This window comes from Girardinichthys multiradiatus, chromosome 3 (genome assembly GCF_021462225.1).
Source record: "Girardinichthys multiradiatus isolate DD_20200921_A chromosome 3, DD_fGirMul_XY1, whole genome shotgun sequence".
In the NCBI taxonomy this organism is placed as follows: domain Eukaryota; kingdom Metazoa; phylum Chordata; class Actinopteri; order Cyprinodontiformes; family Goodeidae; genus Girardinichthys; species Girardinichthys multiradiatus.
Window position 1 is genome coordinate 43,756,283 of NC_061796.1, and position 19,444 is coordinate 43,775,726.

At 38.1% G+C, this 19,444-nt stretch overlaps 1 protein-coding gene across 17 annotated transcripts in view; it reads right to left on the minus strand.

The window, feature by feature from the left end:
- mef2d (myocyte enhancer factor 2d) overlaps positions 1-19,444 on the minus strand; it is a 139,515-nt gene that overhangs the window by 2,802 nt on the left and 117,269 nt on the right. For 6 of the 17 annotated variants that reach the window (XM_047360450.1, XM_047360451.1, XM_047360442.1 and 3 more), the window contains 5 exons: positions 16,156-16,334; positions 13,061-13,090; positions 9,923-10,040; positions 9,373-9,538; positions 2,971-3,021 (listed from right to left, as the gene is read on the minus strand). In XM_047360450.1, coding sequence (XP_047216406.1) covers positions 2,971-3,021; positions 9,373-9,538; positions 9,923-10,040; positions 13,061-13,090; positions 16,156-16,334 — 544 coding nt within the window. The remainder of the gene's footprint in view (positions 1-2,970; positions 3,022-9,372; positions 9,539-9,922; positions 10,041-13,060; positions 13,091-16,155; positions 16,335-19,444) is intronic. The other 11 variants (XM_047360454.1, XM_047360449.1, XM_047360455.1 and 8 more) reach the window with 5 other exon arrangements.

Genomic DNA, 19,444 nt, shown 5'->3' on the forward strand with positions numbered 1-19,444 from the left:
TTTTAACCTCTAAACAACCGTTCCTCCTAAATGTCAGGTGTGCTGTTTAGTTAACATGATGCTGTTTGTTCACTAATGTTCTCTAACAAACATCTGAGGCCTTCACAGAACATCTGGACTTATTTAGAAGTTAAATTGTACTCTAATTAGGTGATTTCTGAAGGCAACTGGTTGCACAGGAATTGTATTTAGAGGTGTCAGAGTAAAGGGGGACTATCTACAAATTCATGCCAGACTTCTTAGATTTCTTTAAGAAATTTAAAAACCACGTATCAGTTTGCAAATATGGAGAATTATTTTGTGTTGGTCTACTCATAAAATCCTAGTTTGTGGTTTCCAGTTGATGGATTGCTAAAATGAATGCAGACTTTACTTAAGAATCCAACAAAGTTTTCCCAGATGAAGCAGCACTTCTTGTGTCCATCAGCAGTATGAAGCCTTCAGGGTTTCACTTCTATATATGATTTATGGAGGCCTTCCGTGAACTGAAGACAGTAGCTGTAAATTAACAGAAGCTAAAATCAGCAATGTCAGTCAGAAGTTAGCGACTTTTACCCACCAGTGTTTCCGGATTTAGAAAAGAGTTGCACTAACATGTTTGACATCTGACATTTCTAAAAGGTTCATCAATTCTGGTTCTCTAATCATTACCTGAAGAAGAACCATCCTATTTTTTATTAAGCTGCTCTAATGATAATTTCAGTGCACGTTTTGCTAAGATGCTCGGGATAAAAACGGCATGCCAAAAAGCTTTCCTAGGTGTCACCCGCTTCCTGTTTACCTGACACGGCTCTTTGATCAGCCTCTCCACACTCACACTAAGCCTTCACCACCTCCACTGGCTGGAGGCTAAGTCAAAGCTGTCACTGAGTCTGACACCGGCTGTTGACGCTGCACTGGGGTTCGCTTTCTTTGACGGAGAAAACATCATTTTTTATATATTTTTTTGGATTGGGCTCGTTCTATCTCTTCCTCTCCCACAGCGTGACATGGTAGATCTGAATTCGAAGCTCCCAATTACCGCATTTCGCCCCTTCGGGTGTGTTCTAATATGTCATATCAGGAGCCATCTGCAGCAATACATCTTGCACAATTACTGGCACACAGAGAAGGGACTTTAAGACACCACTCCTCCAGGCAATCTGGGTCTGCGCTCACCCTCTTCCTCTAACTGACACACACACACACACACACACACCCTTGCTGTCCTACATATAAATACTTCTTCTTTCCTGAGCACACAAACACACACAGGCAGCAAGGCTCACTCTGTCTCTTCCTGTGCCTACTTCATCAAACCTGTGCACTGTGGCTCAGGCGCGCACAGGTAGATAGATGGGGTGCCACTGGGATGCCGATGCTGAGGCGAGTGAAATTGGTCGAGTCAGCAGACCACTGACAGTGATGAAGGTGAGAGCGGCAGGCTAACCCCCCCGAACATTAACAGCACAGCCAGAAGCAGACATTTGGTTATAGTCAGGTGTGTTGAGCTGCAGCCGTGGTTTCCCAAAATGCTCTGCTTTACTCAGAACTCTAATCAGTTTCTTCTAAAGATATGTGTTTATATATAGTTGCAGCTTCCTGAATGAAATGGGGGTGTGGGGGGGGGGATTACAAGTTAAGAAAGTATCATTATTTTTTTTTTACAGAGCCATGCTTAATGGCCTCATAATGATTCCTTTAAGAATGTAAAGGTTTTTTTTTTATTTAGACTTTTTTAAGATGATCAGAATCCTGAGGAACTTTATTAATTAGTAAACCATAATTTTCTGTTTTACTAGGGTGTCTATGTGACAAAGGGGCTAATTCCTTTTAGCCATTCTTGAAAATGGGAAAAAAAGAGAACATGCAATTTAAGTTTTAAAACAATAAGTCTGGAAATTGTTGCGGGAAAATAGCTACTTGCCTTAACTTGCCCATCATTATATCAGTAATTAAAGTTAAAAACAACTGGAACTGTGACAAGCCTGTTTGAACTAGGACCCCTTTAATCTTGCCACAACACACATAGAGGAGAATGGTAAGGAAGGTAAAAATAACGTTTTCAAACTCACTGTTAAGAGATCTGGCGGAAAGATTGGTATCTTGAGGACAAAAAACTCCATAACAGCCATTTATTGTATGCATATCTTTACCAGACATGCCAAAAATGTGGGGATTGTTGCATATTTGTTTCCTGTGTACTTTCAGATATTTAATATAACTGGAAGAGAGTCATTTCAGTTAACACATCAACACCACTTTACTAGTCATGAGAAGTCCTTCTCATTCTATAAAAGCAAGTGGATGCCTTTGACTTCTACCCCAGCAGATTAATCTCAACTTTGAACATTACGGCTAGAGATAGTCCTTGAGATGTAGCATATAGATGATACTCTTTGTGCTACATCTGTACAAGAACATAAGGAAGCAAAACAGACATGATAGGAGGGGAATACTGAAAATAACAACCCCCTTTTCACCAACCTACTCTTTTCATACAAATAATAATGTTGAATTGAATGTGTTCAAGCATGACACACTATTTGTATGTGTGTACGGTTAGATGGATAAAAATTATTTTAGGCCAACTGCAGACTGTCACCACCAAAGGGCACCGTGGACTTAAATTATTACATTTCTGCTGGAGTTGACCGCCCGACAAAAGGCAAAGTAAAAAATACTTTATAATATTAACTTAACTATAATGTGTGATTGTAACTCTGTTTTCTCCTTCAGTTGTTCTAAAACAAGCTGCAGGTCTTTCATCTAAAATTCATGGATGGATGGATGGATCAACATAAGAGTAATGGATACATTTTCTGTTTAGAAACTCAGGATCTGTTTTACTCTCTACAAAATCATCTAATTTCAGCTGCAGTTTTACCATTAAAAGTCTCACATCTTTAGCTAAGGACCCATCATGCAGCAGATATCTTAGGAAACAGACATGCTGTAAGCTGTATGTCTTGAGTGTAGAGAGTACAGTACCAGCAGAGGCCCTCCTCTCTGCCCAAGAGAAAGTTGGACTGAGAAGCCAAGCTGTGGAGGGAGGTGGGGAAAAAACACAGAAGACAAGCAATTTTAAGAAAGCTGTAACAGCAGGGAAACAATGAGACGGAGGCCAGTCCTGGTCAGTCCTGACACAGAAACTAGAAAAACAGCAAAAAGGCTTAAACAGCTGCTTTAGTCAAGCTGAGATGTTGTTATAGACAGAGCTGCAGCGGAAAGTGTGAAAGCTGGATAGTTTATTCACATGCAGGGTTTGTTTACTTCCTATCCCAATAAGTCAACATATGTAGCTGGCTTTGTCTGAAATGTGATGTGAAAGCTGCCATTAGGAGTTTACAGAAACCATTCAGATCATCAATATGACTTATTTTTGTTGATTTACTTAACTTGTTTTTGAACTCTTTTACTGGAATTACTGAATTAATCTTATAGTTTAACCTTCATTCATCACATACTTTGCTTAGTCATTACAGACCTTAATGCTTTATTTATTTAAAAAAACCATGAAGCTCTGGACAAAGACCTTTTCCGCACTGGTGAGCAGAGATTTGTAAAAGCATTTTGCACGTCGGCTTTTGATAACTGACAACTATTATAAGCAATTAACTCTCGGTTCACTCAGCAAATGTTCTTTACTTAAGACACACTTAGAGAGGAAACTGAACATGTACATATGTGGAGGTACATGTTTGTCTGTATGTGTACATATGTATATGTATGTATATGTGTATATGTATATGTATGTGTGTGTATGTATGCATGTATATATATGCATGTATGTATGTATGTATGTGTATGTGTATGTATGTATATATATAAATAATTGTGTATATATATTTATTTATTAGTTTTTGGTTTGTGAATTCTGGATCAAAAACATAGATGTTAATTAGGAAGGTTACTCAAAGTTAATTTAAGTGCAATTAGGGGGAGAAGGGGTATGAAAAATAAGTTTTACTTCTTCATACCCCTTTTCAGACAATTTATATGAATTAATAATCAATGTCAGATCTCAGGTTAAATATACTGACAAGTTTGCTTGTTGGAAAATGTTTATTTTACTGGTTTCTATTTGTGTTTAAGTTAATTTAATTTATTTGGAACTGGAAATTTAATTTAATTTAATGTTTACCAAACACTTCTTTGTATGGTATTTGGATATTTGTTTGTTTGTTATAAGCATTTCTGAAATTGATTTATTTATTTACTGTTGTTTGTCATTGTCTGAAATCATTGTCTGAAATAAATAAATAAATCATCAATAAATCATCAAAAAAAAAGAGAGCCAAGATACATGCAGAGTATAAAGAAGGCATTTTTCTAAGTTGTATTAAAATGTTGAGATACAAACTAATACACATTTCCTTTCCTTTCCTTTCTTTTCCTTTCCTTTCCCATAAGACATTTTTTCCTATTTTTTATTCCCAACAAGCTACACTTGCAGGGACGGTCCTACTGCACTTATGGCATCCACACATTGCCTTGCAAAATTATTCACATCCTTCAAAATGTTCACATTATGTCACATAACCTATGACCTCGACGTATTTTTGGGGGATTTTTTGTGAGACCAACATGAAGTAGTTTATATTTGTGATGTGGAAGAATATTATGATGGACATGGTATATGTATTTATTTATTTCTTTTTAGAATTTGAAGTTGAAATCAGCAATTGCACTATCTGGAAAATTGTTTACAGTGGAGGAGATTTCAACCAACTACCAACATGCCCAGGTCTGAAGTCTGAAGTAGACTACAATACGCTGAAGTAAGTCTCAAAAAACCCTAAAATGTCCTCATTGGACCTGCAGGCACTTTCTACAGTTTACCTGAAAGTACATGCCTGTAAACAGACTGCAGACATTTTAGGGGAGTTCTCCATGAAAATCATGAAGGCCAATCTTCAAACCCAAGTGAGAGACTGTTAGATGGCTACAATAAGAAAACTACCTTTCAGGGGATGGGGTGTCCCAAGTTTGTCTCTGCTAAAAATGCCTTTTTGTTGAATTATTTTGTCAAAGTGAATTTTCTTGTTTAGATGCAGTTAAAACATGATTAGATGACGTAAAAGGATTAAGATTAGATATCAATATGTAAACATTTCTAATTAAAGAACTGAATATTTTATGGGCTGTGCAGATTTTTTTCAACCTGACAGTAAACTCAAAAAGGAAAGTGCATAACCCAAGCTGAAGCAACTGGTTTCCAGCAAACATTTCTACATAAATGTACAAACTGGATGTGAATGCTGCTCTGCGGGGCGGTGGTTTACAGGCCATTTCATTCATTAACATTTAGATTGAAGAGTCAAGGGGTAGCTGAGAGTCAACAGGTGTACATTGAATTAACTAAGCCTGGATAAAGGAGACGGAAATTAGAGGAAAAAAAATGGAAGCAGTGGATGATTAAAAGGGGAAGGATGGGAGAAAATAAGATGACAGAAATAATTTCCTTGTGGAGCCTGCAGCGAGGAAAAGTGTAGACGACAGCAAAGGCGGGGATCGCAGCCAAGCCGTCAATCACCATTTGATTAGGAGGGCTTCTGTGCTCGCTGCGAGGCCACACTGTGAGGAAATCAAAAACAAAGCAGAAGCAGTCTGGGCTGCACAAGTGCCCACGACTGCCCATGTTGTCCTAGGACAGCACGATTTTCCGCGGTGCTGTGAGAACAGTTTGGTGAGCTGGGAAGGATTCCCACATTTCTGTGGTGCTCCCTTGTTTCCAGTGACAGACATTCTGTTATCCTGCTCCCACACTCACCCACGCAAATGGCCCAGTGAACCTGCCTGGTGCTGATTCTAGAGTCAAAACCTGCAGGAGCTGAAATGCTTCCACAATCAGCATCTTGGCTGCGTGACCACCGATAATATTTAAAGCCTGTTTACTCCAGGAAAGCGCATCTGTTGTCAGTGCTCACATGTATTGGCTATTTTAGCAGACAGCAATGATTCTAGAGGAAATATGTAGGAGGTGGGCTCCTACATTGTTTTTCATGATTAACCCCTTAAGGGCTTAAGAGAAGCATTTCGAAGATTTTGGGGTGAATGTTGAGGGGTTAATAAATATACACATTTCATTTTTGCCAATGTTCATTTGCACAGGAAAGTTTTAGCTAATGCTGTAACATTCCAGAAAACATTATTTAAAGTTGAAATATTGTTTTCTGTTTAGGTATTAGTCAAAGACACGGGGAGTGTCATTCAGAAATAAAATCCACCAGATGTGAATTATTCCTTCAGAACCGGGTTGAACGTTTGCATATTAACCTTTTTTCAGATCAACTTGTATTTTTTCTTTTGTCACCCTTTTGAAAAGTGCAGTTCCCTAAACGTTTTCTACTGGTTCGTCTTGTCTTTCCAATTTTGAAGAGAGGCTAAGAGAAATAGGTTTCTACGGCACATCCCATAAAAGTTCCTAGACAGCTTAATCAACTTAAAAAAGTAAAGTTCATTTAGAAATGCTTCAGGTAAAATGACCTAGGAGGAATTGTTAGGAGAGCCACTAATTGTGGCTAAACGTATATTGTTGGATTGATTTCTGTTGGATTTTGATTTTCACTGCTTAAATGTGTTGAAATCAAAGGTTGGATCTCTATAGTTACTCTAGTCTATAGCTTCAGCTAGTCTTACACAGTTTCTGATGTTAATTGTAAGTAAACCTTCACAAGTTAGGTACAACGCTGACATAAGAGCAGATGTTGGATCATTAAGTGAACAGAAATGACTGCACGCTACGTTTTTAGTATCTGGCCTGCCATTTGTTAACATTCACACGGCAGTATGACGTGTTCTGCTGTGTATGAGCTGGGGGGGACTGTTAACTATAATCTTATTGTTTTTAAAGATGCTAACCCCCTGAAATCACAGCTGTAGACAGTACCAAACAAACTATTGTCATATTTTCATGGACCACTCTTGTTCGCAGTCAGAACAATAAATAAATCACAGCGGACAAAGAGCCTTGTGTCTTTTTTTAAACACATTTTTGTAGTTTTTGAATCTGGATAGTTATCAGCATGCTGTCTCTAAAATCAACTAAAAGCTGAAATAGTTATCCAATGTTCTATAAGACTCAAAACTCGTTCAAACCTTCAAATGTCTCACATTGAAGGTTTGACATGATCTTTGCCAGCACTGAGACCATGCTGACATATCAAACGTCAAATAACATACAGCAAATCAAATCCTCGTTTTATTTCCTTAACTGACTTTCACAGCTAAGCTGCATCTACATCCTTCCTTTAGTTGTGCCACTGTATGAATGTGAGGCCCACATGTGTCCCAGCAGTTGGATCTCATGTCTGTCAGCTGAGAGTGACAGCTAAATGGCATAAAAACTAAAAATGTATGCGGTGCATGTGTCACTGGCGCACAGCTGTACCCAGGTTCAGGTTTGAGGACTGAAAGCAACACCGAGAGACTCCTTTCATTCAACAGCCAAGTGAGGTGCTGTTTCTGTCATAATGAAGCAGCTCCCTCTTTATTCCTGACACTTCCAAAAAGCTTCAGATCTAAGCTTTAGGTGGCAGAAAACCTCCTGGAACAAATCTAATTATCCCATAATCTCAGTGGGGAAAAACATGCTTTTTTTCTTTCAACTGAGCAAAAAGAGCACTGACACAGTGAAGCAACAGGCATCGCATCTAACACACAAATGCAAAGAAGAGACGCTTTGATACTGGGTATGTGATCCATTTGCATGTTTTCAAAATTCTTTAGGTTATTTCTGTCTATCAGGCTGTTGTACGCTCAAAGTGTGTGAGGAGTGTGTTAACTTGTGAGATAAGCAGCAACACTGAGCTGCTTTCCACTTGTGCTAGTAAGTCATTCACCTGATTAGCTTTTCCATTTCTCTCTCTTCCTGTTCCCTGTCTGATTACTTGAATAATGGCCACTAGTCAAATAAAACCTTTAAAAAAAATGTTACATTTCTTTTGGTCGTTTCAGTCTTTAGGTTTAAAAAAAAAAAAAAACAGTCGCACCGATATTGCACTTCATCAACTTAAATAAAGTTGACTGCCTTGCTAGAATAACTTATTGAAAAATAGAGAAAACTGAACCAAAGGCAGAGTCAGCTTTTAGGAATCAATAAAAACTTCTCATCTCACTTTGTGACAGTATTGTTGCTTTGTGATTCATTGTTTACTAAGCGGTATTATTTTAACATCAGCTTCATGCTGTCAGCTGCCTAGTCGCACACCACCTAGTCCCCATAGAAATGGAGATTAGTCGCTTGCGTAATCCCAAAATAAGTCTTGATTGGAACACTGGGAGATTAAAAATTACCCCCACATTTTTATGGCAAACAAGAAAAAAACAAAAAAATATTTTTCTCAACATTTCATAAGAAAAAATGCACAAACACTAGTTTCCCTAATATGTATAGTACAGGGCATACAAGAAAAGTCAGGTCAGGTACGCTTCATGCTCTAAATGTGGATTTTCACAGCTCTCAGCTTTAAACTGTTTTTATTTGGTTAGGAAAACATTTTGCTCAATATGTAAAAAGAACAAAAATCTGATTTCTTTTATTTTTCCCTTAATGTAACCTAATGAAAAAGATACTGAACCATGACTTTAAACCTGAGGGATATTTAAGCACTATTTCATCTCTAAAATATATTCTTGTTATATAGAAAATAGTCAAAATATGATCTGTAATATGCTCAAACTATCCTTTAAACTTGAGTATTTTTTGGGGCTGTTTGGTTGTTGCAAGAGTTTTTATGACATCTAAAATCTTATATTTTAAAGTTCTTAAGCCTCTTCCACTTTAAAAACCAAACCTTTAGCATATCAACAAAGTGTTTGATTACTTTTTCTTTGTCAGAAATAAGACTAGCTGATTCCAGAGGAGACCAAAAGGGTGAATAGAAATCATGTTATTGTTTGCAGCAATTTAGCCCAGGTAAATCAGGACATGGATGTAAACTAAATAATTGAGGTCATCCTCATCAATTCATCCCATTCTGCAGGATAAACATTAGTTAAGCCAAAACATCAGACTTGTGTAGCTACTATACACAGCCTAAATAGGAGTAAGGTCCATTCTCTTGCTTGTAAGATGTTGTGTGCTGGAGCTTGTAGCATCTTTACCAGCGGCTAAATCAGACTGGGACCCTAGAGGGGGTCGGCTCATGGAGGAGGGAGGTGGGGAATCTAGGTCAGCACAAGATAAATGAACTGCAGCTGGGGTGATGCCATAGCTTTTGCATGGACGGGGTCCTTTTAGAAAGTGTACTTCAGCTGCTTTACTGAATCAGCTGAAGGGTGTGTTTGTGTAAAAGATTTGTGGATCAGTTGTTTTAGTCGAAAGGTTAAATGTCAAGAAATGAATGAATCAATCTAATAAATACGTCATAGGTATAAAAGGGGACTTACACCAAGTTATTGAGTGACGCCAGTGTCAACTGCTGTTGCTGCTGTTGCTGTTGTTGTTGCTGGGAGACGACTGGTTGATGCTGCCAGGCAGCCATGTTGCCAGACACCAGCCCTGGTGGTGTGAAAGTCTGAAGGGCTGTGAGATCTGCACTCGTCAGCTGGTATTCTGGTATTAGAGAGAGAGAGAGTGCAGAGATTGAGAGGAGGGAGATTGTTTTACATCATACAACTTTCTGGTGCATCAATATTAATCATGGCTAATCCATATTAATGTGAACCTTTGAAGTGGAATCATTCCAGAAGCTCTCACACAATGAACAAAGTGAATATTCATAGTGGTTTGTGGCACCACACTGCAAGCTTTTCCTTCATGGAACTTAATAGATTTTTCATGAAATAATAGACTGTATTGTTTTTTTTCCTAAATCTGCATCTCTTCCATGACTTTAAATTCAGCTCTGCTGGCAGTAACGTCTTCTCTGCCCTGATGCAAACCGACAGCTTCAGCTGAGGCTTGCTGTGTGGGCCAGTGCTGCATTCAAGGACTCACCGGTATTGTAGGCCGTCTGCATGCCGGGAAAGGGAGCAAGGAGACTGGGTGTTGCCACAGAAACCACTGGAGTTGTAAGTGGCTGAGTCACCTGCGAGCTACCTAGCCGCTGAGAATTCTGGGAAGAAGAAGAAAGGACAACAAAAGTGAACATTGGTTAAATTTTTAAAGGGCCTCACTGTGCTAACTACTGAAGTCTGAGTAATTTCCTGCATGTCCTCTATGCATAGAGTAGCTACTTTAAGCTAAATTATTATTTCCTGTAGCGATCTTGCTCTGATGTAACTTCATCTGAGAGTCAAACATACAAATAATCTAAAATATCTCTTTCTAAAACCCTCCAACAGAGATTTATAGTATTTTTTCTGTTGATCTACACTGTCATGCTAAAGTATTCATACCCCTTGAACATTTTCACATTAAGTCATGTCACAACTACACCCTTCAATGCATTTATGGGGATTTTAAGTGATAAACTAAACAAATTGGTGTAATTGTAATGTGGGGCCAAATGATACATGATTTTTATGTTGTGTTACATATTAAAATGTGAGAAGTGAGGCATGCATTTGCATTCAGCATTCTGCAGGTACAAGTCTTCTGTCTTTATGAGCAGAGACTAAAGTTCTCAAACTCAGTGAGATCGGATGGAGAGCGTCAGCGAATATATTATCTCCACTGTAGCTCTGGTTGTATGTTTAGGGTTGTTGTCCTGCAAGAAAGGGGGAACTTCCATCCCAGTTTAGATATTTTTTACTTTAATTATCTCCCTCGATCTTCTCACTATTACCTATTGAGCACAAGCCCACAGCACAATTTCGGTTATTTTAAATTCATATCTTAAAAGTCATACCTTATTTTTCTTCCATTTAACAAATATTCTCTACTTTGTGTTGGTCCATCATGAAATCCCAAATCAATGCATTAAGTTTGTCATTTTTTGAAAAGTCCAAGCAGTGTGAATACTTTGCTAGGCTCTGTATAGGCTGAGAACTCCTGGCTCTGTGTTGTGAGACAATCTGATCTGGTTCCACAAGAAATCATGCCTTTTTTCCTTATATGGACTGGAGTGTAGAAGTTCAGAGCACATGACTTCATCTATTTTCAACAGCAGTAATGATAATGGTTAGCATGTGCCTTCCACTGTGCAGCAGAGGCGAAGCAGAAACCTTGCAATGTGACCGAAGACAATTTAGTTACCACTAAAATATTTCACTATAAACACAGCCTGTTTTACTTTGAGCTGAAATAATAAAGACATCGTACCCTCTGCTTGGACAAACAAAAATGCAGGAACTATATCATTGACAACTTGGATTTCTTTACATTTCAAAGTTTTACTTAGCAGACTAAAGAAAATCTGATATAGCAAATACTAATCTCTGAAATTAACAAATCAGTTAATTTGTCTGCAGGGCAGATGTGCTTGAGATCATGCCATGTCCTGAGACATCTCACTCTCTGCAAGAAAATCCTGCCAACTCCCTTCTCTCTGAGGTGTTTAAGTTTCCTGCGACAATTTAACATCGTTGTGTGAGATGAGAAAATTCGCGCATCTTGAGGTGGCGTTGGCATGGCAACGCTTGTCGCCAGTACCCGGCGCTGGCGTTATGTAGAGTCAGGGTGGAAGGTGTTAAGAGAGGTAGTGTCGTGCAGGAGAATCATGCTGATAGGAAAGCATGCACTAACAAGGCTGACAGGAGTAAGAGATGAGTGGGGATGAGTGTGTGTAAAAGTGTGTGAGAGAATGTGATTTTTTCATTATAAACGACTGTGACATGTATGCCAGAAATAAATACACAATGTGATGTGTGTGTTGGTTCTGAGGTTCGTATCTTTATGCAAAGAAATGTGCATGCTTGTCTGTGTGTAGGACTGAATGGGGTCAGAGTATCTGAGGCTAACATGTCCATCTGTGCTCCAGGTTGGAGACTTTGGGAGCTTCCTCTCTCTGATCCTCGGAGTAGAGGCACTCAGATGAAACCAAACATGCACATGCTGAGCAGCTTTCATACACAGCAGAGTCAGCTGGTTGCTCCAGTTCCCTTAATGTTTCCTCCCGTATAGTCATTGTGTTGCACAAACGTGCCTGGGCTCTACTGCAGCAGAAATATTCATTTGGGATTTCTGAACAAATTTGCTGGAAAAGAACAATGACTTGTGATAATTTCTAACACCTAAGAGCATCAAAAGAATGGAGTCTTGTTTTCCAATTAAGGATTTTACCCAAACATACCATTTACTGATCTGAATAAAATAAAATAAAATAAAATACTATGTCAGTACTTTTTTTGCCCCTCTGAAATTAATTACACAATTTTAAAAACATCACTTATAAATTAAAGCAATGTTTGCGGTGACTAACACATTTAGGTTCCTCTTTCCAATATTCGCATGGTAACAATGTCATGGGCCCAGGAACGCTGTTAGATTGAATGGAATCATGAACACTTACGATAGCAGGACATTCTGAATAAACATTTAGTGGTGTCTGTCAGAAAACTGAAAATGGGTCCTTATTAAGTCTTTCAGAAGGATAATGTTCCAAATGATTTGGCCAAATCAACATAGAAATATTTCCCCAGACATTGAATTCACCTTCTTGTATGACCATTACAGTCCCCAGACCTAAAACCCATAGAAAACCTCTGGGGTAAAAGAAATATAGGACATTCTAGCTCTGGACAATCTAGAGAATATCAGAGGTGGCAACAGACTTTTGTCAGTAAATATGTGTCCTTTTCTGTTGTTTCTATTTTTCTACACAAATTAAATTCAGTCTATTTATGTTTGAAGTTTAATTTTTATAAATCAAACGCCCAATTCTAGTACATATTTTAGCATCTTGATTCCAGTATCTAACTCCACCAGAAGGATGAACCAGATAAGAGTTTTGCAGGTACAAAAAACAACAACAAACTCTTACATATAAAGCCTTTCTATGAACAGAAGCAACCAGGTGATAATCCATCTGTTAGTGTGTTGCTCTGATACTTCAGCGCCTTTCTGTTATCTGCCTTTATAGCTGGGTTAACCCTGACGGGATGCATCTGTTGATGGTCTCACACTCATGCTTGGTGAGATCACACAGAGTTTGACACCACATCCACGAGGCTGAAACTCTTAAAGTCTATTCACCTCACTCACCAACTCCAGCTCTTCCTCTGTCTGCAAGGCCGGTGGAAGACGGGGGGAGTGAAAGAAACAGAGGACGTTAAGTTCCTGTAAACTATTTGGGACGTAAACAACTCTTCATGAAAACAGGGTCTGTGTTTTTCCAAGCATTGCTGCTCTGCAAATCTGAGGAAAGCTGAGCAGGAATGATGAGATCCGTATTTTGCATTGTAGAGACATTAAATATTTTGAAACATCCCTAGCAGTCAGCATAACTTAGTCTGTGAACACTGTGAGTTTCACTTCTCATGCCAGGTTGACTTGAACAAACTGTATTTCCAGAACATTCAACAAAAATCATTTTGTGTTTAATGGAGTCTGAGTGAAGAAATCTCAAATGCACAAGATCCTGTAATCTAAAAGTACATTTAGAGAAACTGATGAGAACATGTAGCTTTCGCTCTTAAAGCATCGACCGATCATAAAAACGTAATTCTACAAAACTGTATTAATAAATCTTTTCACAGTGGAAAAAAAAATCATAATTCCTATAATCAAAGGAAATCATGACAAAGAATCTTGGATTTGCTGTTTACATCACAGGCCAAAAACATGTTCTTCTTCTCTGTTTTCAGATTATGATAAACCTGCTCCACCTGTTTCAGCTTGATGAATGTCAACAGTTATTAGCACAATAAAGGTTAAAACACTGTCACAAAAGCTTGTGTGCAACGTATTTAATTAGATTAGCAAAAAATGTGTCCTAGCCAAGAAAGAACAACAAAAATAAGTCCTGCTGTCATGAAAAAAGAGGACCAATATGTTGCTTCAGATATCTGAGAGGGATGTCTTCAGAGTCTCGCAATAAAGATAAATTAATCTAGAATGATGATGGATACCAGACACATCCTGTTAAAGCTCATTCAAGGCTGACTAGGTCACAAGACTAAACCTCTAACGCATCAATTTGTCTTCTTGAGCCACAGTTTATGATTCTAAGCTGAAATGACCAGAAAATGTTTATATTTCTACAAGTTTCATCATTTTATTCTAATGTTTGCCTTATGAAAAGTAGGAATGTCCTCATCCAATACCCAGGATCAGATTGGGGTCCCGGTCACAGTATTTTTAATTGATCTGTATCGCAAGTCTCTAATTAAACTCATCTACCAACATCTATTGCACATCTACTGCCAGTGACTGTCAGCCGATCCCCACGAAGACAGTGGCCGCTTTTTGTGAAGCCGGCTAGCAAACTGCGTTACAATCTGTGCATTTTCTTCTTGCTCTTCCTGATGAAAATGTCATTTTTTACAGTAACGTTTGCAGTAAGATTGAAAGACAAAGTGTTGTGATTTCCTGGCTTTCTGTGTCATGTGAGCTTCTCAGCCCACTGCACATACAGTATATACAATCATAAACTCTGACAGCGGCACACAGGGTTGCTGAAACACTAGATATTAATCACAGATGTTCTGGCCCAGGATTTATGAGTTCAGGTCTGATTCCAATATCTGAATTTACCAACATGTCCACAAAACCTTTTAATAAATAATATTTGGTTTTGGTCCTATTATTGTATAAGTTGATTACTGCAGTTGTTGTCTAGGGCTTCAGCTGTATTTACATCAAAGACTGATTACTAAGTAGGGGTTTTAGGGCTATATTAGCAAAATATTTATTTTCACAGTATTGCTGATATTTTGCATTTTCCTCCTTTACCACGGCACGATGTTCCCATCTCACTCTGTGAGCTTGTATGTGAGCTTGTATGTTGTACATACAGATCTTGCAACGTACGACTGCAGTTATGTATCTGGTGCAGCTCCATTGATTAACATCAGAATCATCCACACTGTCCCAATGTTCACATCTATTCAACCCTGAGCCACAGAGGTCAGAGAGGATTGGGGGGTACGATGTACTCCAGAACGTGTTTAAAAAGTCTTCCGCTGTTTGGAGTGGAAAACGTTTGTAAAGTGGTCGAAAAAGCCACAACAGCTAAACCACTAACACTGTAATTTAACAAGCATTTCTACAGTGAATGCTCATTATTTATTCATCACCTGAGATGGCCTTACTTTTTGAAATTAGCTTGGTTACCACAGTTAGCATCAATCTGTAGTTTCTAGATTGTAAAACTCCGACCTTTTTCACTAAATATGCTGCAGGGCACCTAGATGTTGGAAGCTCAGAAGATTAAAAAATAGCACTGTTCTGTATTAAAGTAAGCCTTCCTGTTCCTGCAGATGCTCTTCATCTCTCCTCTGAAAAGCCCTGAGTTTCTCCTAAGTTTTTATAACTGTAACAGTCCAGCCTAACTTTTGCTTTCCAATTGTTTTCACAAAGCACATGAAGAGATGCCTTTTCCTTTCTCCTGCTACGCTGGGCAGCAGAGAGGTCCCTCTGCAACAGGCCCTGTTCATTTGCAGAGAGGTTACACGACAGGCAAGTTTACAAAATCTGTTGATATGTGTGAAACATTTGTTCACAAACAGTTATGAGATTTCTGTCTTCCATGATTTACTTTTTGGCTATATTCGCCAACACTAAGCTGAACACAGCATGGGCAAGACATAAATTTATTGAACACTGAAGCTGTATGAATTGAATCAGATGTATCTTTAGAAACACAAATTACTGAAAGTCTTAGGTGACATGTTTGGTAGAATATTACAGCTTTTTCAGCAGAATTACTCCACGTTGAAGCAGAAGGCTGCCCTGGGACAAAATATTTGTCACTGTCAAATAAAACAAGTATAAAAAAGAAAGACTGCATCGTACAGAACATCACTGATGAGTGAGTTAGGAGTAATACTAGTTAAATGCATTATTTTAGTGCACTTTCAAGTAACTGAGTTCTCAGTCATGTAAATGGCTTTGATTTAATTCATTTTAACGAGGTATCAGAAGGGATTCAAAGCGGGCTGATGCCTGTTCTTAAATAACTTTGATTGGTATCAGGGACAAAAACTGCTGGCCAGGACATCCCTAAGAAAAACATATTATATTTGATAGTTCAATTTCTACTGAAATGCTTGAATCCATTATATGATACCTCTGGTATCATAAAACTAGTATTTTAGAAAAGTGTTCAGACTGAGTCCCTTTCTCCTCACCAGCTGCATAAGGCTCTTTCCACTCTGTGAAGTGATGACCCTCAGGTCCGGCTTCCGGCTGTTGACCATCTGAGGGCTCGGTGGAGGTGGAGACTTTGCCGGGACTACTTTTCCCAGGCTGTTGCCATTGGATACGGACAGGAGGCCCGGGGAGGCCCTGGCACTGATGTAGCCATTAGCTGGAGAGAGAAACACAAAACAAAATATAACAATAAGGTTTAGTGAAGAGGGAGAGTGGGAGGAAGTTTTGTTTCGGTCTGTTCTGATGTTTTCAGCATCTCTCCCTCTACCTGTGAAGGGTGTCTTGTCTGACGGTGGTGTGTTTGCCTGTTCTCATTAGCACGTTGGAACCCTTTGGTGGCACCACATGCTCCTCATCATTTCTGCAGCTCAAACAATGTTTTTTTGGCAGCGCTCTGATTTTCTACAGCTCCTTCACATCAAAATCATGCCACGCTCTCTCCAGAACCATTTTATTTCTGCTCTCAGTATCTCTCCCTCTCTTCTCTTTTGTTTCACTCATCTCAGCTTGGTGTAAACAAAAACATATAATTGTCTCTGGGCTCTTTCCATCTTCTACGGTAAAAAATACCGTCTTTAACAAGTCAGTTTCATGGTCATTAAACCCTGGAAGAAATATCTTCTCTGAAACAGCAGAATGGAATCATTTATGAAAGTTTTACCAGTGCTTTAAATGCGTTGCATAAAATTGTTTTTAGAGGTTAAATTATGTTATTGTTCATTCCTGAACTACAATTGCAAATTAAAATCTGCTATTTAAAATTTTAAACCTAGCAAATAATTTAATAATCCAGAGCATTTCTTGCTTAAATTTGATGTTTTAGGTCACATAATTTGGATTAAAATCTCATTTTAAAATATCAATAACGACATAAACAGTAAATACATTCTGTGCAATTTCTTCAACACTAAGTGTAATATGCTACCTCATGTGCAATACTGGAACAACCTGTAAATATTCTTGTATATATATATTTTTTCCACCTGCACAGTCCTTTTTTTTTATAACTTTTTAAACTTTTTAATATTTATTTTCTTTAATTTGCACTACGTGTCTGCACTGTTTTGTTCTGTTTTTGGAAATTTTGTTGCACCCATGTGGAGCAATGACAAATAAAGAATTCTGATTCTGATTCTGAAAATGTAACTTTTCAGTGAAAGCCACATTTTAAGTAACAACTGTCAACTAGGCATAGGCAAGTAAAGATTTTTACAACGTTTTCAATGTTATAATGATAACATTGAAAACAACTCCAAAGACTCACTATGTCCAATATTTAGATAAAAATTAAAAAGACTAATTAATACCATATTCTAACTACTTTTATTTTAAACAAACAGGTGACAATTATGCCTACTGTAGCTAACAACAACCTACTGATCAGCAGAGGTTCATTTGATCACATTCATAACTGGCATTCAGTTTTGTGAAAACCATTAAAATGAGCGACGCGGCTTTTTGAAGGACGAACTTGAGGTGAGCGCAGCTCCTGTACTGACATCCTTAATCTACATTCTATTCAGGAGTAAATAAAACAAGTACAGCGGATTTATCAAAAGGGCAAATGTTTGGTCCTTGATGCAGGTAAGAGCCACAACATTTCCTCTCCAAGGAGAGTGCTCGGTGACTGCACACACACTCGTTGATAAGGTATGCCTCTTGTATACATTTGACTATAAGGTCTTTTTCTTTGCTTTAAAGCTAATGTAAACTAAAGACAAATTCCCCAACGTTTAAAACCAATAGACAAAGTAGAATTTTTTGGTATTTGTTGCACATCAACTTTGTTTTGTTGAACATGGTTCATAATGATTAAGTGCTGAACTGTGAACATGAATTAATCCATTTTTACCTAGGTGAACTAGTGAACTTGTTCTTGTTATAGGTGAAATGTCAAACCACTGTTTTCATTGTCAGATATTACATTTTGTTATTTTGATCCCGTTAGGTAGCTTTAAAAAATAAAGTAGTGGTATTAAGTACTTGTGGTATTAGCGAACAGTGTTCAATTAATCAGGCTACTGGTTTAGGTGGAGTTAGACGTCGACTGCTTCTTAAAAATATAGCTTATAGATTGACAAGTGTAGCTTAAAACAATGTTAACTTCAAACTAGTGATGAGTGGCACTCCTTAAGATTTATTACAATTATTGTCTGTGATTTTTGCATCTGGAAATATTTCCAAACAGCCATCTTTCTTGTAGGCAATGGAAAAGTGTAGTTGTCTTCTTTAAGCCGGCAGGTGAGGACAGGCAATACTGTCATTTCATTTAAACATTTATCTACATTTCAGCAACAAAATTCAAAGAGTCAGACACTTCCTGGTGCTCTGAACCTTCCTCCTAACTTCTTCTAGGAGAGCCCGGTTCAGGCGCCATCTGTCAGGGAGGGTCTTTTACATTGAACTGCTTCTGTCTGTTCCAAGATGGTAAAAACTTAATGAATTTTTACATTTAAACCGTAGGAAAGGCATGAAGGATAATTGTAGTTTTAAAACTAAAACAGTTTTTTTGAGTCTTTTTAGTTTTGAGGTTATGAATACATTTTGTGCATCTGGACATACTGGGAAGTCTAGACCCTGGCTTTTACTATTTTGTAGTTCATATAACTACAAAAAACTTTTGAAAACCTAATTAAAGTGTCAGATTAACACCAGGTTGGCATTTAAAGCACAATTTGCCGCTGAGATAATTTTCTTCCCTGTTGATGAAAATCTTTAATTAGTTACAGTATGTGTAGAGAGTCTTGTCAAAGTCTCTCTATTGGGTCTTTCATGAGGAGAGCATAAGATATGAAATATTAAAATAGGAATAGCTTTTTTGCTGTAATTGAGGATCTACTTGCTTCTTGTTTACAAGGGGCATTCCAGCAACATGACATGCCACATTGCAGATTGTACCGGTGAACACACCTGCCTTTGAAATGGCACAACTGTCACATTCCTATCCCTTTCATAGCAATACAAGTGTTACTCTTAGGATAAATAAGACCTGACAAACAGCATGCTAAGGCTACAGCAAAACAACCCTGTATGTACACCTTTTGTGCTTCATTTTATTTTTGTTTTGTTTTGCTACTTTTTTACATTTCTGTATATTTTACGCCAAAACTATATTTTTGACATGGTACCTGTCTTCATATACTGTTTAATGTGCTATTATGAGTAACTGGTTTCATGCAAAATAAGATGTTGGGAAGTGAAGGATGAAGCAAGATAGGTTGGCGGAGTGTCATGACAACAAGCTGCCAGCAGTCTCCTTCCTGTCTT